A 26,360-nucleotide genomic window follows, 5' to 3' on the forward strand; every position below is an offset into this window, starting at 1 on the left:
GGCACAATCAGACCTTAAGGGAAACATTAGATATCCAAGATGCAACTGAGGCTGGTGCCACAAGGAGAACACATGCCTGAGGACAAAAAAAAGACCGGCCAAGTTAAGGGCAAAGCTGCCATGAGAACAGACATGGGTCACCTTGTCTCTTTCATCAGGAGCAGAATGGAAAGCTCAACTGCTGTGCAAAATCCAGCAGAGCTGAACATCTTCCCTCACAAGCGTGATTTCACCCACCCACTCACCCATTTTCACATAAGACATTAGTGATCAATAATACCAGGCAGTGACACAAAGCAAATTGTTTATTCAGATGAATCTTTTAATCCCATCTCGCCCTTTGAAATAAATTAGCAAATAAACTCTTCCATGAACTATGCCCTAAATCATAATGTGGTCACAGGACAAAAAATTCCCATCAGAGAAAAAAAAAAAAAATCACTTTTTTTGGAACTTATGTTGGTTTCACTGATTTGTTTCTTCTCAAAACATTAGGATTCTGCAAGATTTTAATCTGACACAAAAATCAGAATGCAGTAAACAGCAGATTCCTTCCTCAATCACACATTAGTTAAATGTCAATAAAGTAATACCAATATTTAACAAGGGAACTTCTACAAAATCCTGACAAAAACATTTCTGGAAAACACTTTTAAAAAATGTTTCAGTTGGTTTTGATGTGTGGTACCAGTCTATTTTACTGGGTTAAGTGGATTTAGGGGAAAAAAAAAAAAAAAGTAAAAAAACCTGACACAGCATTTTGCAGCAGGTTACCTCAATGCACAACAAGCGCTTAGGAATCAAGCCCCAAAACATCCCTGTAAGTCAAGGACTTTACAAGCAGGGAAACTTGCATCAACAGTTAAGTCAGATGTCAAGATCACACAAGGACTCAGTCTTGACTCTTGTGGTGATCATATCACATCACAATATTTTGTAGAGAATGATCTATTATGACTGTGATAATTACTGTTCAGGTTTTCTATTAGTGTTATCTGCTGGAATGTAACCCCTCCGTAAGATGGGATGGTTTTGAGTAGAACAGTCTGATCCACGACAGAGCTTTTTCAGATTTAACCCATAACTGCAAGTTTTAAAACAATAACCCTGCAAGGCTCCTCACTCATTTTGATACCAAAAAGGAAGTGCTGCATCACTAAGACTACAAAGTAAGGCTGATTTAGCAATGAGCACCAGCTGCATCAACAGAGAAGCACAGCTCTACAGACCACAGGCCGGTTGTCCCTTCTTTTACTCCAGATTTGAGATCCCCCTTCTGCCTTCTGTTTTTCTTTTACTTGGCTGTAAATTTTGGCTTAGCCAGTTATCAGTGCTCCCAGACACCGATTCCCAAGGGACTTGTCTTGCCCTCATCATCAGCAGGTGTCACACTGAAGGATGTGAGTACCTGTGCTGCCCAGCTCAGGCTGCAGTCTCTCCTCCGGGGTTTGCTGGGGAAAGCCCCGCTCCCCCTTCCCCCTGCTGGGGCACAAGGCAGAGCCAGCACCTTGAGCAGCCCCATGCCTGTAGTCTTCGACTTGCACCATCTCTCTCCGCAACCAAGAGATGAAAAGTTTCCTCTGACAGCTGCCCAGAGCGCCAGGCTATCAGGCAGCTGGTCTAACTCTTTACTAGATGCTTTCTGTCCCTCTCTCTAATCACAAGATTATTTGTTGATTAATAGTTGTATATTTCTGTAAAAGAGAAAAAATGCCTCTCTGTGAAAAAGTTTAAATATATAAAAACACTTCATAAAAATATTTATTATAAAAATGAAATGCCCCATGAGCCTGTAAACGTTGTCTGTAAAATCTCCATTAACAGGAATAATTTGAAATACAGTCATTCAGGCTCTTCTCTGCCCTCTCCAGTAAGATTTTAAGATAGCCAACAGAAATGCCACTTGTCTTCTACTTTGATCCTCCAGCAACCCGTTTTGCTTCTTATTTTTTGTTTACAGTACAACAGTTTGATTCCCCAATGCTGGAAGTTTTCTTTGGAGGCATCATTTGTCTTTGCTTTTAGCAGAGTTCAGCTTGGTCTGATTCTGAGCCCTTCTTACAGAGTGGTTTTGAGGTCTGACTGGTAAGAGGAGCAACACCAGGATGCTTAGAATGTGCATGTGAAAATACACAGACCTGGGAACAAAAGCAGAAAGAACATTTTACTTTTGTTGTGAATGACATGAATTCTGCAGCCCCAAAATGCAGAATTTAGTGCTAAGGGATGAATGCGGAATGTATGAACCTGACCTAGAAAACACAAAAATATACCCTTTTTTGTGAATTTCACACAGTCTCGGAATACGGTGTCTGCTGGCATGGATGAAAATGCTGCTTTGGATGATAATGTGGCAAGAAAACCATCAGCAAATCCTAGATTCCAAAGTCTGACAGCTCAGATAAGCCCATGTAATCCAACCCCAGAGTTATTCAGACCATCTCTCTTTTAATGTTAATATACACAAGGCCAAGTTATGAAGAAAAACCGTTCATGCTGCAAAAATTTTTTAAAAAGTGATAGAAAGAAAAAAATTCAAAGTGCTGAGATCTGAAACAAATCAAAAAACTCAGCTTTTAACTAGAGAAGGTCAGGTAATGATATTTAAAGAAGGGTTGTATTTTTGAAGGTAACTGCTCAGAGATTATCTATATTTGGTATGTTTCTAAACATCAAATATTTTTATTTCAAATAATTCAGTATACACAAGGTCGAAGAGAAATAAAAAATACTTAAACCAAATAGATGAGGTTCTGGCAGCTTGGGAAAGATGATGTTTGGGATCAATATTGTCCAGCTGTTAAACATAGCAATGCACATTTCTGTGGTCTCATTTATCCATAGTTCTTAATATCCTTGTAAGGTGCTTAAGACCGCTGCCTGTGGTGTGGTGTGATTTTTGTGCTCCAAAAATTCATGCCCTAGTCCAAAAGCATAACATTTCCTTGCTTATGATTCTCTAAGTTCAAATGTTAACTATAAGTTAACTAGGGCAAAAGTCACCAGGGCAAATTTATTAAGAAATGAAGCTAAGAAAGATTTGGAATAATTTTTGCTCCATGGTAAGTTTCCTGTGTTGAAATCAAACGTTTCAAGAAACAGGAATAGAAAATGTTGAAATTCAACCTCCTGCAAACAGACAGCAGCTATCTTGACTACCAGTTTTAGGTCTTTTATGCTGGAGGAGGGAATCGTCTTTCTTCTGAACCAAAAAATGTTACTCTGTATTGCCAGTAAAATGAAAGAAGAGTAAAGCTATGTAGTCTCATCTCCCTTTTCAAATTATTTTCTCAGTTTCTCTACTTAAACTTGGTTTTATTAGAGCATGTTCAATGTACTCTGCAACAGCAGTGTTTTCTTATTTTTAAGGAACCTGGAGAAGTACTCACTTTGTAAGAAACTAAGCTCACTTTCATAAAAAAAGCATCCTCATTTCAAGGAGCAATGCTCTGCCAGGAGCCCTCCATATCTCCTGTTGATCCATCACACCTCCTCTTATATGCATTCAGCAGCAGGAAGCCTGGTCTTTGCTCAGCACCTCCCTCCTACTGCCAACTCACATTACTCTTAACCTCTTCAGCCTTGTCTGCTGCTAATGGTTGAGACCCAACTGTTTTGAAAATGGAAACTGAGTACATGAAATGTCACACTAAGGACACAGAGTGAGAAGAAAGTGCTCTGCCTTGGCATTTTTATAATCTCATTACATTACAGGAGTGCGAAAGTCACCTCTTATAATTTAGTAAGCATCCTGTCTGAGCTCCTTTCAAATTTGATGAAATGCTAACTGCCTTTCAGCATGGTCTGGGTTATTTAACAAAAGCCTGTGGCACCCTGGAGAATAAAGTCAAGGGGAGAGGACTTACTTGTAAAACTTTATGGTGGGCTCCACAGCCAGCATAACGAACGGTGCGACAGTGTAGCACACAGCCAGCTGAGTGACCGCCCAGGTAACAACGTCGTAGGCTATCTTAAGAGGCACTGATGAGAGGAAGTAATGTCTGCAGTTGTTTCTTATCTGCAGGTCAGGGAAGTGTAAGCAGAAAATTACATCAATCCATTTCTTAGCCAGAGTCACACGGACGCACAGTGCATGGTAAACTCTCTGCTCACCATCGGCATTAGTATCACAGGAAGGTTTATACCCCAGTTACAAAGCACTGGGAGCAGGAATACAGATGTGTACGGACTGGCATATTCAAGATCTCACAGTCAATCAACGGCAAAGAGAGAAGTGGCCTCCAGTTTACTCTGTCATAACCACAGGTGCAGACTCTCATTCTGGGTGTCTGGCACAATACTTTTTGGGAGAGAAGCTGTTCCTCCCTCCTGGTTCTCATTTCTTACTGGTTATCAACAGTAAATCACAGTTACTTTAAATGAACAAGTAAGTGCTTATACCTACAAGTGTGTGCTGTTCCCTAGAGATTTTATGTTAGTTTCACATCCGTGAAATCCTCATAAATGAGAGGCAAAGCACAGCAACCTGCTCTAGCGATAGTGGTTAATATTGGTCACTAGTTTAATTCTCCTTTCAGATTAACCTGGTTATTTATCCATAGTCAAATTCCAAAAAACAACAGTGGTGCATCCCAGCCCTGCAAAAGCGGCTGGTTCAGCCTGAGAGATCAGCAGTGATAAATTTAACAAGAGTGAGACATGAACCCTGTTCTGTCTTTGGTGACTACACAATATAAGGCCCAAAAACACAGAGACTATTTTACTGCATCAATTGCATCCGCTCAAATTGTTCAAGTTTGGGCTAATGCTCAGCTTCTTTTGCAAGACAGGGCCCAGAGTTAATTACAAGCCATTACAAGTTAATTACAAACATACAGGCAACATGACCCAGCAGAAGTCTGGAATCCAGCATGACCTTGAATCCCAAGCTAATGTGACATAGCTGGTGGCACCCCTAACTGTACACTCTCAAGCCACATTTCCTCTGACAGCCAGTGACAGCAGTGCATCACGTCCAGAATTGGTGCCTGGTTATAACTGCTGGGTACTTTGCAATCAGCATCAATACAGAACAGAGTTTCAGCAAACATCAAGCCTCCAAACGCATGAAAGAGGGCTCACAGCAGGGAAAAGCTGCTGGACCATGTGAAGGTGCAGCTGACAGCTGGACAGTGTCTAGCATGGGCCTTAGAAGAGAACAATGAAAGGTACATACTGCTCTGGCTGCGAGTGTGATAAGGATTCCAGTAAGAAACGTAAAATAATATCCAGGATAGATACCATGCCACAGGGCCGACAGGATAAATGTTAAAGCCGTAGGGTACCAGGGAGCTCTGTCATAGCAGACACTGCAAAAATGAAAACATAACAGAAGAGGTTGAACAATGGCCACTGCCCTTGAAATCCTTCTGTTTCTAAAGTCTTACTCTGTTTTCTTAGAGGTCTTATCTTAGTTCAGTCAGAGACTAGGGCATGAGGCACTCTCCCTTCATTTAAATGGAGGTTTAGATGGAATGAGGAAGCATGTTTATACACAAATGAGTTTCCAAAGAGTGCCTGCACAAATATTTCTGGTGCTCAAAGCATTTAAATCAATAATGGAATAAAGGGCGGGCAAGACTTTGTTCCCCTTAACATCTCTATCTGGAATTGTTCATTACCCTTCCAAACTCTGATGACAGATCAAGAGCAAGTTGAAAGATAAAGAGATGTGACCCCACCCTTCACTCTAGTGAAGAGAGGTATTTTTAGGCACAGTTATCTGGCAGATGCTGGGAACAACAGGGAGTGCCGTAAACTATTGCAAAACAGGGGATTCCAGCTAACTTTAGCAGCAAAAATTTTACTCCCAAGATGAAAGGATAACAGTTCCAGAAAACAACACCCAGTCTATTTGGCTATCTGAAGTTTAAATCAAATGCTGTGCTCCACAGAAATGAGTCAAGATAATGCATTTCTTACCAGGAAACACTTGAATAATGAAAAATAGTAGACATTGACTTTTAAGATGTATAGATTTACCATCATTACAGTTACAATTACTGCAACAAATCTGTGCCTGCATTCCAGACATTACGTTGACTGTATACTGAGCTTTAATCACACCAGAAAGGGAAATGAGTAATGAGACACAGTCCAATCTACAGAATTTGGACTTACGCTAGTATTTATAATATGTGCCTTAACAGTCACAGGTTAAAATCCGATCATCTCAGTGCTATAAGTCTCTTCCCCGTATCCTAAACAAGGACTCCCTGGCAAGCATCTTAGGGTTACTCCAAACCAGACTACACTGGGGCTCTGGGCTCTGAAGATTGTGATCTTACTTCTCGCTGAATTTCTGGATCCCAATGGCACAGCAAGATTCACCTCTGTGTGAGAAATGTATCATAGCAAAGCAAAAGAGTATAGGAAAGATAAAGGAGGGAAGGAACAAAATGCTATTGCTTTCCATGATGGAAGTTTTGAACAGTTCGTTTATGACCTTTGCTGCTCATATATAAAATAGGAGCATTTTACACTTGCAGCAATAAAACTTTACAGCACCAAATACCCCTGTATTGCACCAACTATTACAGACGCAGGAAACAAAGGAAGAACAAGAGGCTATACACTTATGACAGCCACCAATCAGAGTTTTTCCAGGCCATGGAGAGCTTTTGGATCTCACAAGCATGTAACTGTCTCATTACTCTTACCGTTTCAGCCAGGCAGCTGTCTGAATATTCCAGTTTTCAATGTACATTTTGAAACTTGTTGCAGTCTAAGAAAGAAGTTCACATGAAATGTTAGCAATGAAACGTAAAAGTACTACTTGTAATTTAAATTAGTGAGGAGGTACATGGAAAATATTAATTCTAGCAGCTAACTTTTATGAAGACTGTGCCACAATCCATCATTATACTAATATGACTTGGGAGGGACATTAACTAGGCTGATGGCTCACTGCTAGTACTTGGCACTTGCTCTAAAATCTCACTTTGTTTCATATAATTAAATACAGTGTTTGGTTACTTTTCAAATAATGGGAAATCTGAGAAACTTTCTTGTTTTATATGCTTGGCCTTCCTTTCAGTTCATAAACAGCTTTATTTCTGGAAGAGATATCTTACCACCCATTATGCAATCTGGACTTCCCTACAGTACTACTAAAACAAAGCGTTATTTAAAAAAATGCATTTTTTATTATTATTATTATTATTACTACTACTATTTGGAGAAGGAAGGGGGAAGACTGAAAAATGTGGGCAGAAAAACTTAGGACTAAATTTAGAAGCCAATTCTCAGCCCACTGCTCATCTTTAGAAACCAGAGTGGACTCCAGTATCCTGAGAGAACCCATACCTCCTCCTCTGAGCTCCCCCAGCTTTAGGGGACTGCTAGACTCCATTGTTCAGCATCTGTTCCCCTACTGCTGAGCAACTTCACATCCCAACTCCACCTTGGTCCTTCGCCTACTAGCAGAAGCCTCCAAGGACACCCTGGCCAAGTACATGATTCAGTGGCACTGCAATATTTTGCCGTAGCAGCTGAAGGCAAGGGCACACTGGAAAAAATGGATTAAGGGCAAATACTTCAAAGGGGAATGGTCAGATATCTTTGCACTTCCAGGCAGAATCCTTAAAGCCAGCATTTCATCCTCTGCATTTAAAGAGTTAAAATGATTAGCAATTCCCAATGCAGCACCATCACATTTTAATTGCATTACTGTACCAAGAGAAGCCAAGAAAAACACAGTTGCTCTTCCAACTAATATTGTCACTCTCTTTTGGCCTCCTTTAAGTTCCCCTGTTACATTACCAAGAGAGGAAGTAGTTGCTGGCTGTCAAAACAAGCACACTGCCAAGGCTTTCAAGTCCCCCAAGTGCGCTTAGCCCCTGTCGTGTTTTAAGGCCCACACAACACCTTTCATGTGCTTATCTTTTCTACAGATCAGGTAGTCACATTTAGCACTCAAGTTCCCAACTCTGAGGTAATTTTACACATGCAGGTGGCTATACCTGCTGAATATATAGACTGTATCTGTATACACTGTACAATCACACTTCAATTCCCAGCATTGCTGTTGGCACACAAAGTGATGGTTTGAGACTTATCCAAAGCTATGGTCTCTGTAGCCTCTCCTTTTCTCATTGCACACATGATCAAATCAGACAGCACCCTATTTTATGCTCTTGGAAACAATTTCTGATCTCTGTTGCCCATGTGACCAGTAAAGGAAGTAAGTTTTGAGAGGCCGTCAGTTCAGTGGGTAGAGAGGAGCAAAGGCTCCTGTTTCCTTTATTTGGCTTGACTGAAGAGTACTGGCTGCATTTTACTTCCCTCCTTCAAACAGAAGTTGTCCCAGCCCATCAAAGTAAGAATCATTTCCTGCCCCAAAACTGAATCAGATAGAGATTCAAGATCTCAGAGTGGTATCTAGGGTGCTGCTGTCATCAAGAAGTGTAAAGTATTTCTGAGCTGTGTATCCTATACTCATCAAGGAGTACTCTGAGGATTAATCATGGTTAAAAAGGAAAAAGAGAAAGAATGTTGAAAAACAGGGAATGTATAATGAGACTTCAAATTTTGGCATCTTCAGTGAAGAATTACAAGGGCTCTTTCATTTTTGAGAAGATCTATTATAGCACGTTAAGTTAGTCACAGATTGTTCAGCAATAAAGCAGTCAACTTATTTTTACCTGTGATTACTTTTAAAATCACAACTAGAGAATTACAGAGGGAGGCTCCTCCTGTTCCTAAAGAAAAAGCCTTTAGAAAGCAGTCCCAAACACATAAATATTTCTACATCTCACTGGCACTCACAACATATTCTTCAGGGCAAACAGATTATATGGGCCATCTTTTGCATTAGAGACACAAACATGAATGGTTTTCAAAAGGCTAATGGATCTTAAAAGTATGCAGCAGTCACAAGGAAGGAGTGACAGATGTTTTGAGAAACAGTGTGGCTCGCAGCATGGTGTTCTAGATCAGCACCCATCTAAGCTCTGTGTGCCCCTGTCAGCTCCCACTCGGGTTTCTTGGTTTGTACCTCTTAGGTCTCCTACCCTTGCTTTTCTCCATGTACCAGAGGCAATTCAGCCCTTGCACGTGTCTGTGACACTTGTGGCAGCCTCTTTCACTACCACCACTCATCTCAACTGGGCTACAAAAGTGAAAGATTGTTAGAAGTAAATAAACAGAACACACCACAGATGGTAAAGAATCTTAGCTGTGAACAATTTCCTGACCCACTGAGCTCAGCCACAATCTACAGTAATTGACTGCTCATTTATTAAATATCTGATATAATTATTTATTAGCCCTCAATTATTAGCCTAAGCTATTTAGAAATACAACCTGAATGCAGAACATGAGGAAGCCTGTGAGACAAATGCATTTTATCTGTCCAACAGATAAAATACAAAACCTTTCAGTGCTAAAGAGGAGCAGTCTAGTAGCATAGATTTACTTTCCTTTCAGTAAAGCCTTTACCCATTCTCATCCTCATTTCTGTATAGTTATGCCAATGCAGCCACTCCTTTATCTCACCTCAATGTTCCAGATATTCAAATTGGACAACAGGTCCCAGCGGAAAGTGCCTCTCTCATCAACTCCACTGAATCCATAACCAGCTGCATTGTTGACTGCATCTGCTGCAATGTCAAAGCAAAACAGGTCAAAATCAGACTGCTGGAAGAGACATGTTTTCTTACAAGTCAGCATGGCACTAAACAAACATTCAAGCCAGCTTTGTAGGATTTAGCACCCTCTCTTTCTAGGAGAAGATTCTTCTCTGCAAAAGGGCATTACTATGAGGCCACACAAGAGTCATTTCCTCAAGAGGAAAGACTAGCTACGCCTCATGCAGAAGAAATAAAATAATGAATATAAAATAATGAATATATATCACTTTTCCTATTATTTGGCCTTCATTACTCATCTGAGACAGATATTGCCATAAAATAAATGAGCTTTCTTCTCAAAAGGGCACGTGGATGTCACAGCATTTTCCAGAATTAAAAAAAAAAACTTAATATCTCAAAGACACGCTTATTATTTCTATTAAGAGTTTCAACATGGCTATGTTAATTAAGACTGTCATTCAGAATTCTGCAGACAAAGCCTTTTGCTAATCCTGTTGCTGAGCGTCTCACTAAGGCGCCCCAACATCTCTGTGAACCAAATATTGGTAACTTCAGTTACATGCTTAGCTACTTTAAAGCAACTAAAAGCTTGGATAACAATAGGCATTACACACGGATGCACTCTTGTCAACTACCTCCCCTCTCAGAGTGCCTGGGAGTCACCTCATCGCTGGTTTCACTGACTCTGATTTTAATGTGCCCCTGCTAGAAATATCTACTTGGAGAACTAAGGAAACAGAAGGGATTATTCATTATTGTCTCTGGATCACTACTTGCTGCCAACACTGAGGATCATTGGAAGAAAAAGGGAAGTGCAAATACAGGTAAGGCTTTTCCTTCTAGGTCATTTATAAAATACGAGCCTGGTTATTCTTTAAAAAGGTCAGCATTTCTTCCCAAAGAATGAAAACTGATTTCACTTTGTAAATGCTGTGAGTACAAGTACAAGCTCGTGGAGAAGCCCTAGTGCACAAAACAAGGGAGGGAACATAACTATAAGCAACAAGACTAACAATAAATAAATAAACAAGCAACCTTCTCTAATCTGAAATTTTCTGTTTTGTTTTCCACTTTCCTAAATGAGATAGATTTTTATAGACGGAAAGAAAGCTCTCCATGTTTTTAATTTTCTCCCTGTTTAAAAAACCCTCAAACAATAAACAACAACCCTGCCTGAAGCTGGCCCACAGGGTCCTGCCCGACCTCAGAGACCAGCGGAGCGCTGGATTCGCTCCGCCTTGCTCCAAGTGTAGCAGGGACCAAATAACTCGTGTTTCTTTGCCGAAACCAAGAAACCAGGAATCGTGGGATCAGCAATAATTATATAGCAGACGGCTTGGCCTTTTGCTTCCCAGGCTGCTGTCTGCAGAGCGGGGTGTGAAGCGCAGAAAGGTCACGGCTGTGCGCCCTCAAGCTGCGCACAAACCCCCATCCCCACGAGCTCCGCACCGCTTCCTTTCCCGGCAGGCTCGAACGGCTCGGGCTGGGCGGCTTTCACAGCTCCTCGGATGGAGGCACTCGGACCCAAGTGGTTTCACTGACAGCTCGGAGCTAGGTTTGCAGCCGTGTTCCCAGGACTATCGCTAATGCAGCGAGAAGCTGATTTATTCCCCCCCCTCCCCCCCCCCCCCCCCATGGATCTGGAGGAATCCGGCGGCGCAGCTCCCACACAATGGCGTGCCTGTCCTGTCCCGAGGGCAGGAAGCATTTATCGGCCCGTTTCAGCAAGGGCTTTTGTAATGCCCTGGGCCATGCCATCGGGAGCAAAAATGGGAAAGGATAAAAAAGGATAAAGTGCCTGCTGTTCTGCTGCCTGGATTTGGGATGTGAATAGAGAAGGCCTCACCCTCCACTATGCAATGCATACTTTTCTGTGAACTTCCTCATTTGGAAGACATTTCTACTGCCTCTACAGCCTGGTCTTGTCACAAATGCGAGTTCAGTTTATCTCTTTAATAACGGACTTCCAGTTAACTCTAATGCCGGAAAAAATGGAGACAACAATTTAATATTGGATCCCACAAAAGTAAGTTTGTGAGCAAGTCATTCTTTATCTCAAAGCCTCTCCCATCCCACGCATGCCAGTCCTGGCTGCCTTCCCTGAATCTGACAGTTTTATTCCCAGCAGTTTAATCACAGCCTCGCAATGAATTTCCCTGGCTATTTCCATCCCATCTCAGTGACGCTCTGTTCAGCTTCAAGGTATATGCATTGCTTGCTGGACACCCAGGATCTCATCTGCACACAGTGTCTTGTAATACCAGCAAAAAAAAAACCCTAGATATTTTCAGCCCAGCCTAAAGGATTTGACTCCTCACACATAGATGGTGAAATGTGACTTGTAAAAGAAGATAAAAGGCAAAAAGATTATTTTGACCAACAGTATAGCTGCTCCTAAAAAAATTGCTTCCCTCTTTAGCCTCTTTACTTCTCCTCTCTCTTTTCCTTGCAGAGATTTTGGTCCTTCCCAACACTTCCTTTGCTCCCCACGGTTCTCCAATCCCTTCTCTGGACTGCTCAAAGCCAAGCTGTATACAGAACCCCACAGTGCTTTAGAGGCAAGGCCCAGCATCAGCCCTCCAACAAGCACAGGGTCCCCTGCCTAAAAAAAACACATCTCCCATGTGAGCTATAGATCTAGGGACAATTTTATTTCCCCCCTTCCCAGGTTTCAGACCTCCTCCCCAATTTAGGAATTTATTTACTCTACACAAAAGTATATAATGTAGCCAGACTTACCCAGTGTCCATGCAAAATAATACTTTGGTTTTGCTGCCTGTGTTACAACATACAGGTAACCAAGTCTTGACAAGAAGGGAGTTTTATCAAGAAATTCGTTATCAATAATATATGCCATAGGAAAGTTCTTGGTCAGCGTCAAGAATAAAATGAGAGATACTAGTGTGATACACAGCTTGTACATCACTGCTCCCTAAAAAGCACAAACAATGAAACATTCATTAGAAACATTTGCTTAAGGGGAAGATCAAGGCAATGCTCATGACATACAAAAGCAATGGGTTTCAAGAACCATTAAAGTTACTAGTGACAAAGTTGATACTAATTAATTTAGAAGAGGTGACCAAGAAAAGGCCAGAGTCACAGCTCTGGTTTAATTTGGTTTACTGAACTACCTATAGATAGGTAGGACAACTGCTAGTCAAAATCAGTGATGAACTCCATGACAGACTCCATGGCACACATCAGTGTGCAGAGACTCTAAAATGGGAAAGGAAACTATTAAACCAAGCCCTACAATGGAAAGCAGAAACCTTCTCTAAATGTACTGTCCTCTCCTGGAACTAAAGGCTGGAAGCCAAAAGCACTGATAACTCAGTGCAGCAGTAGGTCTTACTATCCAGCTACCACCCAGAAGCCTTGCTAAAAACCAGTTGTCCAAGAAGCATCATGTTCTTACAGCACACTTGTAGCCATGATACAGGGTATGTGCTCTGCCACAGCATTTTCTGTTCCAGTTCCCTAGGTTCCTACACACGACTATTGACAATCACAGCAGTAGTTCAAAGCTTGTTTGCAAATACACACCATGAGTAAACCCTTCTTGATCCAGCTGTAATTAAAAGCTAATCTGCCCCTTGGATACCATGTGAAAATTGACTCATGTTATCAAAAGATTAATAAAAATGCAATATATTATTAAAGCAACCAAATAACTATTAAAGCAACATATTTTTGACCCTTTTGATTTTTGGTCTCTTTTTATATATTCTCCAAATTAATGTGGTTTTTTATGCAGATATTAATACTCTCTCCTGACTTGCATCCTCCACAATACAGGCCTTAGTCTGACCTCAGTCAGACTAACGCAAATCAGAAGTATCACCACTAGAGTCAGTAGAAAGACAACTGTGTGCAACAGGAATCATTATACAAAAGCACATTCTCAGCTTCAGAGGAGACATTCTGCACACATTCACAAAGCTACACATTCAGTGTCACCTTAAGATAAGAGAGAGAAATCTCAACCTCATGCTGCACTATCCTGCTTTAAAAAAAATGCTATTTTATGAGAAGGTTTTAATAACATTACAAAATATAAAACAAAATTAGCACTAAAACTATGTGAAAAAATTACCTCTTGAGTCATCTTAAAGTGTGTGAGATACTCTTACAAATCACCTGGACAGGCCACAGTTTCTCATCAGCCGTGATTCATGTACTTTTAACATCTCCTGCGCTATGGGGAAGATTTGACTTTTGGGGGGTTTTTCCTGACATTTCCTCTTCTGTCTGGAGCTGAACTGCAACTTGCCATTGTCAGAACCTGCAGCCCATTCCCAACACTGCACAAAGGTCACCCATTAACAACTGACTCGTTTTGCATGCCAAAACCATTTGGCAAATTCACTAGCCCCTTCACCCCTTACCTTGTGATAAAAAACAGCAGCCACTCACAGAAAAACCTTCACTGGCAAGATAACCCAAAACTGGTTTTACTTCTTAGCTTTTAATTATGAGAATCAGGTACAAAGCTGTTCTTTCCTGCCCCCTGCAATCAATCTTTGTAATTTTAAAACTTACAGTTGGAGAAGGATCAGGAAGTCTGTCATAACCCTTCTGCTTCCAGTTCACTTCTAACAGTTTCATGTGCACATGCCTCCCTTCAATGAAGGCGATATAATCCTTGTAATTGCTGCAAGGCCCTGCTATGATGCTCATAAAATTGAGGAGATAACTTAAATACTCCAGTAAAGAAGGTCTTGACCTGTGAAAAATCAGCCACACACAACAGGATAAACGAAAAGAAAACAAACCAAGGTAAAACAGAGCAAAAGCTTTCACAAAAGTTTTTTTGTTGCACTGTCTGCCTCAGTCCTCGCCTCTCTTCTACCCCTTTCCCCCCAGCTGAAAGCTCTCTAGATCTGTTCTGGAGAAGATAAAACACAGCCTGTCATATTCTGGTGATGCCTGGTAGATGGCAGTCAGAGCAAAGGTAACATGGAAGTGCTTAAAGTACAGGTGAACTAATGCTAATGATTTGAAAAGTTGTAATCTTAGAAACTTTTTAGCTAAAAACAGTAATAAATTTGTCCATTTTGGACAGGTCAGCAGTACCAGGAGTGAGAAGATAGTACTTGGTTTTGGACACCTATCCAGGATGTCGGGGACCATACTGCCTTGTTATACAAACCAGAGGTCAGGGAGTCTGTAAAACCAGGGCTCTCAGTCCTGGGAGAAGCTCTCACCCACCCTTCAGTCCAGCCTTTCAAAAAATGGGAAGAGTCACGTGAGACATACAGGAAGAGAATGAAGAAGCACTCTCTCCTACTGTTCAAATAAAGGAAGTAATTGCCTGTATTGCATCATGAACAGGAAGAGGAGCTTGGGGAAAAAAAACCAAAAACCCAACACATGAATTGAAAGAAGGCTGAAGATGAAAGTCAATGGAAGTCTGTCATATTAATTTTTTTCCATTTTGCATGTGCATATCCCTCCAGTTCTTTCTGGGACTGTACATTTAATGTAAAATGAAGATCCACTGTCCCTGCTACAGATTAGATCAAAGAAAGATGCAAAAGCCTCTCAGCAGTAGTGTAATTTGTAAACTGTTACGCTTGGGGTTATCATGTGGCAGAAAATGCCAACATCCAAACTGTGCACTGTGTTCTGCACTGCATTAGAGTGAGTGCTCTCCACAAATGTCCTAATTGTCACCATTCAAGTAAACATGGAGCCCTCAGATGACAACACAAACTTGGGCACAGTGCTTGAGGACTCTCCTGCCCAAGACACAGATGGACACACATAACAAAAACACACTTAAAATTCTTTAAGACCAAAACAAATTTCTAGCAGAAAAACTAAGCAACAGTTAAACATTTTCTGTTGCCTACTTCTATTCTGAAGTGGAATCAGTTTGAATAAACAGTTAGATTAGCAAGGATTTTCTGCATTCACCCTACTGGTTATTGTAGATGTTAGTGACTGAATGGTATGTTCTCTGGTGAAAACATTTCACAAAAAGATGCAGCAAACAATTTGGGGTAAGGGTCATCTTTCTGTCCTGCAAAATCAGGTTTATGATGTGGGCTTCCTAGCTCAACAGTAAGATTGAAAATAAAGTCATTAGTTTCAGCTTGGATTCTGCACATGGTTGGGTGGGGAGACATGAGTAATGCACGAAGGAATGTACAGAGGATGAGTGAGAAACAAAAACAGACCAAGAACAGGAGGGAAGACAAAAGGCTGTATTACTAAAGGGATTTAAAACTCTTCAGTTATGACTTGTCTGCCACTGACACTTAAGCTATTGGCATCTTCTTTTCTATTATGAACTCATCTACTGTACAAGAAAAAAAACCCAAGCCTGTTTGGTGAGAATTCAACTAGAATTAAGGGCCAAGTGCAGTTAAAAATTATACTGTGAGCTTTAAAAATAGACACTGTGGGGTCATAGCAAAGTTATACAAGGCTACCTGCAAGATTTTTGCTTTTCAAGAAATTACTCCCTTACTTTCTGAAGTTCATAGGCAGGTTTTCTGATGGCTGAATCTGCTGCCTTGGAAATGAAGGAAATTATTTCTTTGGCCTTAAACAAATATATCATGGTGAAAAGTAGCTATGGTTCTAAGAGTAATTCTGTAACACTGGTTCTTCATTAAAAAAAAAGCCAAAACAAAAAAAACACTCCCACAGAAATTCAACTCCATGTTGCACTTGTATCAAGAAACAAGCTAGAAAAACAAGGGTACACAAAGAGGTGCTCTCTCCATATGAAAAATGAGAAGACTAGTTACATAACATGAAGAACTAGGAGTATTAACATTATGGAAGGAGACAAAAAAAAAAAAAAAAAAAAATCAGCATTCAAAAATTATGGCAAAGGAAAGCAGCACTTAATGTGTCAGACTCAAACCAAAATGGATTTTTACTATGCAGTGTATTGTTGACAGGGGAGGAGTATTTACTTGGAAAAATAGCACATCGCAGATCAGATGAAGATAACAGCCAACGAGTCTGTATAGTATAGTCTTGGCCTGAATTTAAAGGAGTTAATTTGGCAAAGACTTGTTCTGTTGCAAGTGGAGTATATATTTAAGTCATTGCCAAGTACTTCAGTGCTCTACTGACCAACACAGGGTGATAAAGGCAGAAGTTCTGAACTGAAGAAATAAGGAACATAAGGGAGAAGGTATGTTTGCGTAAGGAGGACAATGACAGTAGCATTACAAAAACAAAACTGCTCAAGCAAATAGAAAAAGCATGTAGGACTTTTGGCATCTCATGGACTGGAAAGTAAAAGGAAACATTTTCATGGCTAGGCCACTATGTTGACCCTGACGTTGCAATGGAAAAAAACAAAACAAAACAAACAACCTCAACACTCAACTTCTTCAGAAGAAATTAGACACAAATCACTCAAAGAATTACATCCTTACTTTACAGCAAGCCGATTTTGCTCAGCAGTGAGTTCCTCAGCTTGTCGTCCTATTCCTGGAAAGAAAAGTCACATGAGATATTCCCAAAAGACAAACAGTAAAAGCCTTATGCTTGCACCCCACAAATAAATTTCTCAAGTCATAATTTCAAAATTTCTTTGTCACAGGTAATTTTAATACATCTCAATCCCTAACTTCTATGTCAAGTTCCACTCTACCTCTTTACCCAGTTCCTTACCTCATTCCCCTTTCTCACCCTGGCCACACTGTCACTAAGAGCAGCCACAGCATTCCCACACACACAATGGAAGGGGCAATTGCCACCAGCTGGCAGCGACCCCCAGCAGCCTCTACAAACTGTCCCGGGCTGGAAAAAACTCTGTTGCCAGAAGCTGCTGGCTCATTTAAGCACAAGCCTCCCGCTGGCTTCTTGGTGAGAAATGGAGCATTTCACAGCAGGAGGAGTGGGCAGGGGAAGGGAAACAGGCACTCAGGAAACAGAAGCTCCACTGGTGTGAATAAGCAGCCCAGCTGCCTGCTGCTGGAGCAAACCTAAACATACACATCAGTAATAATCTGGAATTGTACAAGGTCCAGATTGGAAGGGTGACCTCCTGTTGAGTGCACAAGACCTTTGGGGCCAGAGGTAGTGCACAGACTCAATGCCCCAGGAAAACGATGGAAAAATCTTGTGTCATGGCCTGTGGTAAACAAATGCTGCTTATAGCACATACCTCAACACCTTCACCTTAAAGCTTTAGGTGCACATACTGCAGAGATTCCCACTGGCTTCAACCAAACTACGCGGGATGAGTCACAGTACTTGATGTGGAGCATGTGCACAGCTCCATGTGCACAGCCCAAAAAGATCGGAGGCTTGGCACCAATTGACACTACTGTTCTAAACATACTGGTCATAATTACCAATACACACACAGGACCCACATCCTACAACCATTGCTGATAAGCTGTTCATTTCCATTCTCTGTCCACTGTTTCAGTTTGTAAATACTGGGAGGGCCTGAATTTCAGAGAAACAATTAGTACTTAATTACTTAAAGGACTGGGTAATCTGTTTCTCTGTTTCCATTTACGGACAGCTCTGTTAAATTTTTACAAATAGAAATTTGTCACGTTAAATTTTTACAAATAGAAATTTGTCACTGATGCTTGAACTGCAAGCTGCCTGCATTTGATTAACTGCTCCATATATGGGTGTTCACAATGTAATGAGCCTTTTCTACCATCATTAATCTGTAGGATTTCTAGTCTGTTTAAAATGCTCCTGCCTCTGCTGTTGTCTTTTTCCTTTCTGTCTGTTCATTTACTTTCAACATCCTAGGTGTGTACCTCGGCTGCACATAGCTGTGGAATTGCAGCAATATCTGAGCTGACTCAAAGAAGCAGAGAAGCTGCAGCAACATGAATGCAAAAAACATGGTCAATAAGCCAAGCTTACAGCTGTACCTATTATACCCAGCTAAAAGCATTAGATTCACTTGTGCAAACCTGTCTTGCAAACAATGCCAGACCTCCGTGTGGCCATCACCTAAATCCTTGCTCACAACTCTATAGCAAGGCACTTAGTCACCCACAGCTGGCAAGGCAGTGGGCCTCAGACCATCAGAAATTTGCACTGCAACATCAGTAGGCACAAGCAATAATGCTACTGACATTTTTAGCCTTTGCACTGTACTAGACACAGGCATTCTACTGCAAAATAATAGTGTTCTTTGTCACAGCACAGCACAAGACTGAAGACAATGTTATTTTGCTTGCAACTGTGCTTGTCTCTGCACTGGGGAAAAGCTACTGAATTCTATCTCTCACAACTCATGGAGTATATTACCACTGAATATATCAATGCTAGCATATTTTTTTGCTAACTTAATGTTAATGACTGAACCTATGTATCAAACACAACCCTTGACTTCTGAGAATCAGTAACAGCTTCAGAGAACTTAATGGAGATGCATTGTACCATCTAAACAGCAGATACTGGTACCAGCTAAAATCCAAATTGGGCTCCAAGGAAATAGAATATCCAAAGAGGAAAACAGTTGTCCCTGATATTGCAAAGATAGTTTGATCCTAAAAACTGATCAAAATTTTAAGTTTTGCATTTTCTTCCACAAAGTGTTTTTCTTCCTCATTTGGAATAACTCATTGAACTACATTCATGCACTCCACAAATCAACCATAGAATGCACTGGAATAAAAAGGCTGTCTTCGGGACTTGGGAAGAGATTCCTTTTCTTACCATCATGTAGCTGGCATGCAAGTGTTGTGATCTTCTGTGTAATTATCATCAGCGGACTATAACAAAGACAGAAACAACAGTTACATGTCTTGTAATACAAATTATTCCCAACTTTCTCACTGTATGTCTTTATGCCTTTAAAAGGCATAACTGTATTAGCAACAAGTGGAAAACATCCAATTAAAGCTGAAGGAGGCACTCAGGCATAAGACAATTGCCTGGGTTCAAAACAACCCCACAGTAACTTGCACTGGAATTTTTAATTGCTAAGTGCACACAAAGCTTTATTTTGTGTCTCCCTATCATGCAGCAGTGCAAATTGTAGTTCAGAAGAAATCACACCACCAGGAAATACCAGCTTCTGCAGCCCACTGAGCTTCCTTTCAGGCAAAGACCAAACTGAAGCCTCATACAATGCAATACGAGAATACAGCAGTGCTGCTGTAAACCCAATTCTGGCTCCTCTTACTGTTACTCTTCTATTGTGTCTCCTCAGTGCCCTAAAAAAATGTTGACTCTGCAGATACAGATGCTTATTTCCCCACATGAATAGCTCTATCAATTAGGACTGTGTGCAAATACCAGAATAGCTGTCAGCACAGCAGTTTCCCACTTGCTTCTTGGCCATGCATCTGCCTTGTGAACAGCCTGTACAAGATATGCCATCCAGCTGGGAGTGTATGGGCATGTGGGATCTGGAGCCCCTGGAAACAGGAGCTGGTTGTACCTGAGCCAGCCAGCTCCTGCTGCAGCCACCCAGCAGCTTTGCTGCCAACTAAACACGCAGCATAGTTATAGCCACTATTCCCACTAGGGTCACCCATACTTCCCGTATCCACCTTTGGAGAGCTTCTTGGCACTGAAAGCAAATGTGAGCTGCTGCAGCTAAGGAATGGGGGAAAACACTAAACTCAGCTTGGTGGCATCAGGACCTGGTTCCCACAAGGAAAAAGGACACAGCCAAGAGCATTTAGAGGAAGGGAAGAGGAAAGATGGGAGGGAAACCATGGGGACAACTCAACTATTTCCTCCATTGGCTGTGGCACTCAAAACATGAAACCTGATGCTGAACATCTGCAAACTGGAAGGACCCATGGCAGGCAAAGCACCCGCTCACACTGCTTCTCCCTATCGCTCTCCCACTGGGGACACCAGCACAGGGTGCTCAGATCTCTCACAACCACAACAGGTACGAGATAGGAATGGGTGATGAGGATACACCACTATTCTAAAAGCATTAGTTGTGATGACTGTATGTAAAACCAGTCCCACAAAAGAGACCTGTCTTCGCTAAGGATTAATACAATGGGTTGTTTCTCCATTTGAGAATAAATTAACAACATTAACCAGATGGAGGTTTCTGTTTGAACATAAATGACGTCTCCAACCTGGAAATGAAAACTCGAGTTTGTGCACATTTATTTAACTATTTACCCAGTTTGACCAGTATATGGAACTTTTTTAAGAGACATAGATGACTATGCCAAATATTACTGTTCATTTTAACTATCGTAATAAATTTTCTGGAACACAATTAAAGAAAAAGGTTGATGGGGTTTATTTTAGTTCAAGCATTGTGTTTGTCCCACAGATTTCTCAAGGTAAAGAAAAAAAATGTCAGACTTGCATTCAGTGATGTCTCTGTCTAAAGTAACAGTCAAATACTTAGGTTCTACAGAGATTTTCAAGATATTCTGGATCATCCTTAACCAAAGTGACCTACTGGTTACAACCAAATGTAAACCCAGTGGCTAAGATAAACTGTTTACAACCTGATTATCCCACTAATGTAAATCGAACAGATAATTTGTAGGCTGAGCATGGTAAACACACAAATAGCGGCAAAAGACATTATTTCATTCTAAGTGATTTTTTTTTTTTTTTTTAACACTTAATATGGTTGATATTTTTCAAGAGTCCACAAGTACTTCTGTGTGGGTAATTTTCATTTTCTACCCAAAACCAGAATATGCAATATCAGCCAATTACTTAATCAGAAACCACTTTTATAATTTCAGAAGTCCCTACTTGAAATGCCAATAAAAAGAAGTTTGTACAAAAAATTCAGAATAGGCTTAAATACACACAGAACTTGAATATAACTGCAACAGAGGGGTTTGTACAGCAGCTCTTCTTGGGTCACCTAGACCACTGATAGTAGCGATGGAATGGACAAATTCAACAATGACTTTTCACCTACCAGCAATACTGTCAGTCACTCTAAACTTTATTCCAATTAATCTTTCAAGAAAAGCAATTTGTAAGCTGTTTTTTACCATTATCTTCAACATCCTGTTTCTCAAAGTAGATTATCCCAGACAAAATTTAGCTTTGCTTTCAAAAATACATAAATCCTAATCCTTTAAGCATATGAAAAGGCAGATTTTTTTAATCCTTAGGAGAGGCAGAGGCTGTCACTTAACCAAGCAGTTTTACTGCAATAAACACAAATTTTTATTTTGACAGTGTTTGACCTTTTCAGCTTTATGGGGGAACATTAACACTTGTTTCAAATTGCTTCAATTTGTTGCATATGTTTCTTATGGCAAGTACTTCACGCCAATATTGAAGTGGGTAACTCTAGACCTCCGGCTCTGAGCCAAAACCGTATGACTTCAAGTGTCTAAATTTAGACACTTGTCTTAGACAAGGCCCCTGTGGTAAACCAGAGAGAACCAAAATGCAAACAATCTGAGGGCAGCAGGAGTAAAGCCCGCACTGAAGTCATGCTACATATAAACACAGAGGAAAGAGGTTCTCCTCATCTATATTAGGAATTCATTGCCTCATTGATGGCACATCGTCAGCCAACAGAGCAAGTCAGCCTTTCCTGCACTTATATCAGAAAAGATGGACAGTCCTCCTCCCTCAAATCCCAGCTCCAGAGGAGATAAGGGAGAACAAAAGTGACGTGTCTGTCAAGGCAAGTGGGAAGGAGAACCACAAAGTTCACTAGATACCTCCTCTTCTCCCTTGTGACATCATCATATTTTATGTCATACATATTTTGCAGAGTGGCTTGAAAAGGACCCATAGGGGTGCTGGTCAACAGCTGGCTGAACACGAGCCAGCGTGTGCCCAGGTGGCCAAGAAGTCCAGTTGAATCCTGGCCTGTGTCAGCAATAGTGTGGCCAGCAGGACCAGGGCAGTGATTGTCCCCCTCTGCTCGGACTGTGGTGAGGCCACACCTCATGTCCTGCATTCAGTTCAATTCAGAAGGCATTGAGGGGCTGGAGCATGTCCAAAGAAGGGCAATGGAGCTGGGGAAGGGTCTTGAGCACAAGTCCAGGGATGAGTGAGTGAGGGAGCTGGGATTGTTTAGCCTGGAGAAAGAGGCTCAGGGGGGACCTTATTGCTCTCTACAACTGCCTGAGGGTGTAGCCAGGTGGGAGTCGGTCTCTTCACTTGAGTTGTACCAGGGGAGGTTTAGGTTAGACAACCAAGGAAATTTTTCACAGAAAGAATGATTAGACATTGGAATGGACTTCCCAGGGAGGTCCCCTGCGTGTCCCCAGAGGTGTTTAAGGAATGACTGGATGTGGCACTCAGTGCCATGGTCTAGTTGATATGGTAGTGATTGGTCATAAGTTGGACTTGACGATCTCAGAGGTCTTTTTCAACCTAAATGATTCTGCCATCTCTTCTCTACCCTACTCAGGAAAATGGAAACCTGCTGTACAGTGGCAATGGCATGACACACACTAAATCTTTCATGTGATCAGTGTCAGGTATCAGTCAACACTTCACTCAAAGGGTAAGCAATGTTTCAGGTGAACAAGGAGCATCTTCCTCCCTCCTCTCCTCCTGCCCCCCCTTCCCCACTGACTTGATCTCAGGGGGACCATGTCTTTGCCGCAGGAAAAGGCAGAGCACAACAAAATAATGACATTACCGAACCCTCCCTTAAGAGCAGGGAGGGGGGAGGGAAGAATCACAAATTCCTAAACATGTGAGTTTTGATTATTAAAGCTTTGAAATACCAGAGTATTGAATTGCTCTTTCTTTTCAGCCATTCAGGCAAGCTCTAACTTTAAACAGCAATAAAACATTGAGTAAATTAATACATTAAATGCAGCACCATATCATATAGAGTCAAGGGTTTCCAACATGATACTATTTTAACCCTTAGATTCTACTGGAAAAAGTCAATAGTGCTAAAAATAAGAAGGGAATTTCACAAAACTATAAAACTCCCCATCCCTTTTCTTACTCTCAAATTTTGTGATGCACAGGTTTTTGGAGGGGAGCAATTAGGTTGAATTTAAAAAGAAACTCTACCAACTACACTTGTACTTACAGATGAAGAACAAAGACTTATCCCTAGAAAGGAAGCATTTGAAATAAAACACATCTAGAAGCCTAAACAACTTGCAATCGATCACATTTGAACACCTACCAATTGCTTTGCAGCCACATGCTGAGTGGTGATTCCACACCGTCTCCACCTGTCCTATTAAGCACTATAGTTACAAACTACCACAGAAATACAGGATCTGATTTATGTGTGGTGTGATTTCCCTTCCCATGTTTTATATATTGGCTATGAGTGTAATCTTATGTTGTAGCTGCGCAGTACTTCCAACACACAAACCATAGTGGCCAACTTTTAATTAAAAAAAAAAAAATCAAGAAATTGACCCAGGAATAATTTATTTCTCAAGGCATCTAACGTAAGGTAAAGACAGCTTTGGGTTTTTGTTTACCTCATGTTAGATGCCTTGAAAATAACACAAGACTAAGATGCAACCCTTTACAGAGAATGCTCAATAGAGGGGTTTACTCCCCTAAATAAACCTTCTGAATGAAAACATATCGGTTTACATAATTTTTAAATACCACTTGCCCCAATGCAATAAATTTGCCAGAAGCACAGGCCAGTGGAAGTAAATGTTTTGTTTGTAGACTGCTGTGAGGGTCCTCATCGCATCACAGGCTGGCTTCTGTGCTGAGCAAGCTTTGATGCTTATGAGAGAAAAGATGTTTTCCAAGCACAGTCTGCTTGACCTTAGGTAATCCTGAGGAGAAGTCTGGCACACGCTTGCTAGAAATAGTTTCCACTGACCTGATTTCACTAAGAGAGGAGGTGGAGTCAAAAGGCTCATAGCAGACAAGACTCCAAAACTGCAAACATTTATTTCAGTGATACCTCTGCAGCACTGAAGCTACGACAAGACATTCACACAGTCACACCCTGCTGTGACAGTAACCATTGCTGACAAGGGGTTGGTCAAGCTGGCAGTGAGCTCATAATTTTGCTTTCAACAGTAAAAGGAAGAAGTACTGAAGTACATCAGAAGAAAAACACTTCACTAAACACACTTGCCACCTCCAAAGCAACTTATAGTTCCCTTCATGTGATGTGCTGCCTTTTTTTTGTGTGAGTGCGAATCAAAGCTCCCAAGCAGTATTTTTTTAAACCTTCATGGTAGGAGCATTTCACTTAACAGAGTGTTTACTTCTGGAGAAGTGTGCAGGGATATACTAGATGGATGGAGTTCTCTAGTAGGGATTGCCTGCTTGAATTCTGCCGAGTTCCCACACTGCAGTTCTTGCAGGGCTCCGTATATCTGATGGTATGTGGTCTCAGGGCTGTTTCCAGCAGACAAGCATCCAGCTGAGCAGCAAAGCGGCGAACAGGCATGGAGAACAGACTGACACCCCCGCCCTTACTCACCCTGCACCTGTGCTGCTGCTCTGCCTCTGGGGGCCAGCTGCACACCAAGGTTACCCAGTGCTGCTGGAACTCGCACTGCAGCAGTGTACTGCATGTCATACATTTAGAAGACAAGAGAATAAAAATAACCAACTGAACTTGCAGGACCAGACAACATTTCTGCTCTGTGTTTTAACACGGTAACGGAGTACATCTATCTTTGCTTTCATCAGCAAATGTGTTTCCTTTGTGAAAAATGGCTGCTGAAGTTTTATTCCTTCCTCTTGTGGTTGAAACTAAAACCTACTGAGAGAGGAAAAAAACAGCAACAAAGCACTAACCACCCAGCAAAAAATTCACTGCCGGAAGTGATACTTGTTACGGAAGCATCTGCTTATATATATGGCTTTTTGAGGGCTGTCTCAACGATCATCCCTTTCTAAGAGGTTTGCTGAGAATGGTGCTGCTGGTCTGCATTTGGGATAGGATGAACACAAAGGGGGTGTCTGGAGAGTGATGTCCACCAAAGCACTTGTGTAAGAGCTACAGGTTTGACACATGTAGGGAGGAAAACTGCTCAAGTCTCCCAGATACTTCAGCTATGGTCTCTCTACGACCAACAGAAGATTGAAAACTGTGCCAGTGTGTGTGGTGATCTTCACAAACTGAGTTTCTCTTCTGTAAGGAATGGCAGCAAGAATCATAGAATCATTAAGACTAGAAAAGGCCTCTAGGATTATTGAGTCCAACTGTTAACCCGGCCCTGCCATGTTCACCATTAAATCATGTCCCCACGTGCCATAACTGCATCTTTTTGGAACACTTCCAGGGATGATGACTCTACCACTTCCCTAGTCAGCCTGTTTGAATGCTTGGAAACGCTTTCCATGAATAAACTTTTCCTAAAATCCAATCAAAACCTCTCCTGGCCTAACATGAGGCCATTTCCTCTTGTCTCTCACTTGTTATGTGGGAGAAGTGATTTACCCCATCCTTGCTACAACCTCCTTTCAAGCAGTTGTAAAGAGTGATAAGGCCCCTCCCGTTCTCCAGGCTTAAACAACCCCAGCTCTCTCAGCCACTAGACATATATGAAAGAAACTCCCACATGCAAAATCATTCTCTGACATTTCACTGAATAACCTGCAGTATTAGGAAATTTTGCTCAGACACTGCAAGAATTCAAAGAGGAAACTAAAAAGTTCTAAGGCCCTAATCAAGCAAAGGATTGAAGCAGATGCGAGTTCCATGCTTTCTGAATTTTATGTGGATGATCATATGGAACTGGCACTTGGTCATGAAGCTTGCTAGACTGAAATCCTATATATTACTACTTTCTAAAAATCAGAATTAAGAGTCCTTATTTTAAACTAACTTTCCTTAAACCTATCATATTGCTATACTCAATCTGAGCCTGTGATACAAAGGGAAAAAACCAAAAACCGTATGATTTTATT

The 26,360-nt window shown here is 41.2% G+C and overlaps 1 protein-coding gene across 2 annotated transcripts in view; it reads right to left on the reverse strand.

Moving 5' to 3' along the window:
- Positions 1-267: 267 nt before the first annotated feature.
- The window catches only part of MBOAT1 (membrane bound O-acyltransferase domain containing 1), a 56,656-nt gene continuing 30,563 nt past the window's right edge, over positions 268-26,360 (reverse strand). The window contains exons 5-13 of one of the 2 annotated variants that reach the window (XM_040080726.2): positions 19,251-19,306; positions 16,991-17,045; positions 14,133-14,316; positions 12,330-12,522; positions 9,496-9,599; positions 6,660-6,724; positions 5,177-5,309; positions 3,867-4,018; positions 268-2,138 (exon numbers count right to left, since the gene is read on the reverse strand). In XM_040080726.2, the coding sequence (XP_039936660.1) occupies positions 2,006-2,138; positions 3,867-4,018; positions 5,177-5,309; positions 6,660-6,724; positions 9,496-9,599; positions 12,330-12,522; positions 14,133-14,316; positions 16,991-17,045; positions 19,251-19,306 (1,075 nt within the window). In that variant the 3' untranslated portion in view covers positions 268-2,005. The remainder of the gene's footprint in view (positions 2,139-3,866; positions 4,019-5,176; positions 5,310-6,659; positions 6,725-9,495; positions 9,600-12,329; positions 12,523-14,132; positions 14,317-16,990; positions 17,046-19,250; positions 19,307-26,360) is intronic. The other variant, XR_009208395.1, reaches the window with a different exon arrangement.

Source organism: Hirundo rustica, chromosome 1 (assembly GCF_015227805.2).
Source record: "Hirundo rustica isolate bHirRus1 chromosome 1, bHirRus1.pri.v3, whole genome shotgun sequence".
Taxonomy (NCBI): Eukaryota; Metazoa; Chordata; class Aves; order Passeriformes; family Hirundinidae; genus Hirundo; species Hirundo rustica.